General features: G+C 53.2%; 1 protein-coding gene across 1 annotated transcript; it reads right to left on the bottom strand.

Annotated features, from left to right (window-relative positions):
* Nucleotides 1-328: 328 nt before the first annotated feature.
* LOC147979446 (uncharacterized) lies at nt 329-1358 on the bottom strand. The gene is made up of 3 exons (XM_087516746.1): nt 1232-1358; nt 886-1158; nt 329-810 (listed from the first exon to the last, which is right to left on the bottom strand). The coding sequence occupies exons 1-3, from the start codon at nt 1356-1358 to the stop codon at nt 329-331; spliced, it is 882 nt and encodes a 293-aa protein (XP_087372872.1).
* Between the last annotated feature and the right edge of the window lie 2261 nt (nt 1359-3619).

Genomic DNA, 3619 nt, shown 5'->3' with positions numbered 1-3619 from the left:
TAGCACCCTCGCTTGAACCAGGGGCTGCGCCCATGCTTTATTATAAGACTCCTATGGCTAACTGAGGGCGTTTAAGCCGTATAGTCTGATTGCCTTGTTCGTTGTGCTAAACCACTCCTTCAAGGACCATATAATTGGATCAAGATTGTTTAGATTCCATCCCGAACACCTCCGTACTACCTACGTGAGGGCAGAAGCCGACGACTGGCCAACCCTCAGATTACATATAACACGGACGCACAGGAGGAAACAATTCAAAGCATAACAAAATTACATTACAAAACAGGCTTTGTTCTGACAATACAAGGCAAAGGCAACATGAATACATTTATTCAAATACAATGTCATGCGAACATTGTGCTGCCGCAAGGCGAGACCCCTCCAGGACATCTGCAAAATACCGCTCGGGTGTGCGGTGCTCCTTGCCCTCCGATGGCCCTCTGGTCACCTCGACGGCGTCCATCTTTGCCCACCACATCTTGCAACGGGCGAAGGCCATGCGCGCGCCTTTAATGCAGGCAGAGCGCTTGACGTCGTCCAGCTGAGGGCAGGCGTTCACCATCCGCCTCACGAGTCCTAAGTAGCTGCTTGGCATAGCTTTGGTTGGCCATAGCCGGACTATCAAGTCCTTAATGGCTAGTTCGGCCACCCTATGCAGCTCCACCAGCTGTTTCAGCTGATCGGTGAAGGACACGGGATGCTCTGGTGCCGCATATTGCGACCACAATAGCTTCTCCATAGAGCCCCCTCCTTCGGCTTGATAGAACTCCGCGGCGTCTGATACACTGCGTGGTAAATCCGCAAAAGCCCGTGGGGAACTCCGAACCCGGGTTAGTAAAAGGTACTGCTTCTCCGCATACTTTCTTTGCATCTTAAATGCCTTACCCGCTGTAATCTTCTTGGCCTCCTGGATCTCTTGGAGGGTGGCCTGGGCCTCATTCCGTGCGATCTCCACGCTCTGACGAGCCTTGGCGAGTTCGGTCCCCTGAACCGATGCATCATGCTCCAAGGCTTCACATTTCTTGATCGCATCTTGGAGCTCCTGCTGGATTTCTTTGACCCGGGACTTGAGCTTCTTACGGGCGGCTTGTTGCTGGACAACCTTCTCCTCGGCCTCGCCCAGGGCCTTCCTTAGGGCCTCGACCTCGGTCGCGGTTCCTGCACATATTACGACACTACAGTCAATATGCGGCACCTATCCTTTCCGTACACACATCAAGTCGTCACTCACCTTGCTTCTCCTGGAGCCGAACCTTAACCTCACCGAGCTCGTTCTCGGTCCGCTCCAGCCTCTGCCTCAGTTCAGAGACTTCGACAGCATGCGAGGTTGCGGCCAACAGCGACGCCTGCTTATTCATACATATTATGTTAGTCTCCTATAACAAAAGATTGATCCTCTGTCCGGTTCTTCCTGCCGAACACTGGACAGTGTCTCAGGGGCTACTGACTACATGGGGTTTTTCCCTTTCTTACCTCGAAACATGTCAACAGGCTGCTGCAGGCTTCATTCAGTCCACTCTTGGTGGACTGAATCTTCTCGATCACCACGCCCATAAGGACATGGTGCTCGCCCACGATAGAGGTGCCCCGAAGCGCCTCCATCAGGTTATTCGGCGCCCCTGGATGTACAGGGCCCACCGGTGGAAGTGATGCACCCCCTCCTTCAAAGGGGGCTGCTCGCCCGACTCCGGAGCCATATGGGTCTCCGGAATCGTATTCGGCTGAGGGTCGAACTGGATGCGGCCCTCTTCACCAGTCTCCATGGGGATCGGCTCCCCCATGTGTCTGGGAGCGGAGGTCTCTCCTTGTGGCGCCTCCCGGACAGCGTCCTGGGCTCCTCCCCGGTTCGGAGCGGTCCTCCAGGATAACACTTCGATGTCGTCCCTGGCCCCGGGGGAATAAGCAGGCGGTGGTGACATGCTCGCCATCTCCAATGGAGCCAGCGAACCTCCAGATGAGGATCGCTGGATAAGGTCGCGGGCCGGACTGCAATAGCACAATTAACTATGTCAAGATAATGAAGAGAAAGGGTCGGATGCACGCATGAGCGAGCCATGTCACTTACGATGCGAACAGGGGCTTAGTGCGGGGGCGTCTTTCCGGAATGCTATCAGCATCCCACGCGGTGTTGACCGCGGGGACGCTCTTCCCCTTCTCGGGTGTTTCCGCCTCTGGATGCGTCGAAGCCGCCCTCTTCTTCTTCCTCTCCTCAGGGGGAGGGTTGCTTTCCTCCTCCTCCTCCTCTTCCTCGCCATTGTCCTTAGGGATAGAGGAATGAACTTCGTCGTCTTCAGACGTCATATCCGAAGTACCCTTGCGAAGGGGGCCACTCTTGGCCCCCTTTGCCTTCCTCTTGGCCTTCTTCTCCGGCGCCTTGTAAGGCGCCGGCACCAGCATCTTCACTAGATGCGGGATGACCAGTTCTTCAGGCAGTGGAGACGGACACTGGATCCGCTTTGCCCTCTCCATCCAGTCCTGAAAAAGAAACAATAAAAGCTTAAGCATCATCCTTGAAACAAACAAGTGGAGAATGCGTCAAAAAAGACATACCTCGCTGGCGAGGTGTTTACAATCGTGACCATGGTCTGAATCTGTGGCCAGTGGTTTTTGGTTGCCCTTAAATAGCAACTTCCATGAGCCTTCGTGAGTAGTCTCAAAGATCCTCAATAGGGTCTGATGCTTCTTCGGGTTGAACTCCCACAGAGGACGGCTTCGGCACTGGCACGGAAGGATCCGGCGAAATGGCATCACCTGGATCACATCAACAAGCTTGACTTTCTAGGTCACCATGCTTTGAACGCGTGTTTGCAGCGCTATCACCTCGTCAGGGGAACCCCAGTTCAGACTCTTCTCGACCCAGGAGGTGAGTCGCATGGGAGCGTGATACGTCTCCAACGTATCTATAATTTTTGATTGCTCCATGCTATATTATCTACTATTTTGGGCAATATTGGGCTTTATTATCCACTTTTATATTACTTTTGGGACTAACCTATTAACCGGAGGCCCAGCCCAGATTTGCTGTTTTATGCCTATTTTTCAGTGTTTTGAAGAAAAGGAATATCAGACGGAGTCGAAACGGAACGAAATCAACTAGAGAAGTTATTTTTGGAAGGAAACACACCCGATGGACTTGGACCCCACGTCAAGGAAGGAACAAGGTGCTCATGAAGGTGGGCCCCCCCTAGGGCATGCCCCCTATCTCGTGGGACCCTCGTGGCTCCCCTGACATACCTCCTGCACCCATATATACTTACGTGACCTAAAACTTCCAGAACGGAGATTAGATCGGGAGTTCCGCCGATAGAAGCCTCCTTAGCCACCATAAGTCAATCGGGACCCTGTTCCGGCACCCTGCCGGAGGGGGGGATCCCTCACCGGTGGCCATCTTCATCATCCCGGCGCTCTCCATGACGAGGAGGGAGTAGTTCTCCCTCGGGGCTGAGGGTATGTACCAGTAGCTATGTGTTTGATATCTCTCTCTCTCGTGTTCTTGAGACGATACAATCTTGATGTATCGCGAGCTTTGCTATTATAGTTGGATCTTATGTTTCTCCTCCCCCTCTTCTCTCTTGTAATGAATTGAGTTTCCCGTTTGGAGTTATCTTATCGGATTGAG

This window comes from Triticum urartu, chromosome 3A (assembly GCF_056163025.1).
Source record: "Triticum urartu cultivar PI428250 chromosome 3A, HENAU_Tu73, whole genome shotgun sequence".
Lineage (NCBI taxonomy): Eukaryota > Viridiplantae > Streptophyta > Magnoliopsida > Poales > Poaceae > Triticum > Triticum urartu.
The sequence above is the reverse complement of the archived record's forward strand: the minus strand, read 5'-3'. Positions and strand labels throughout refer to the sequence as shown.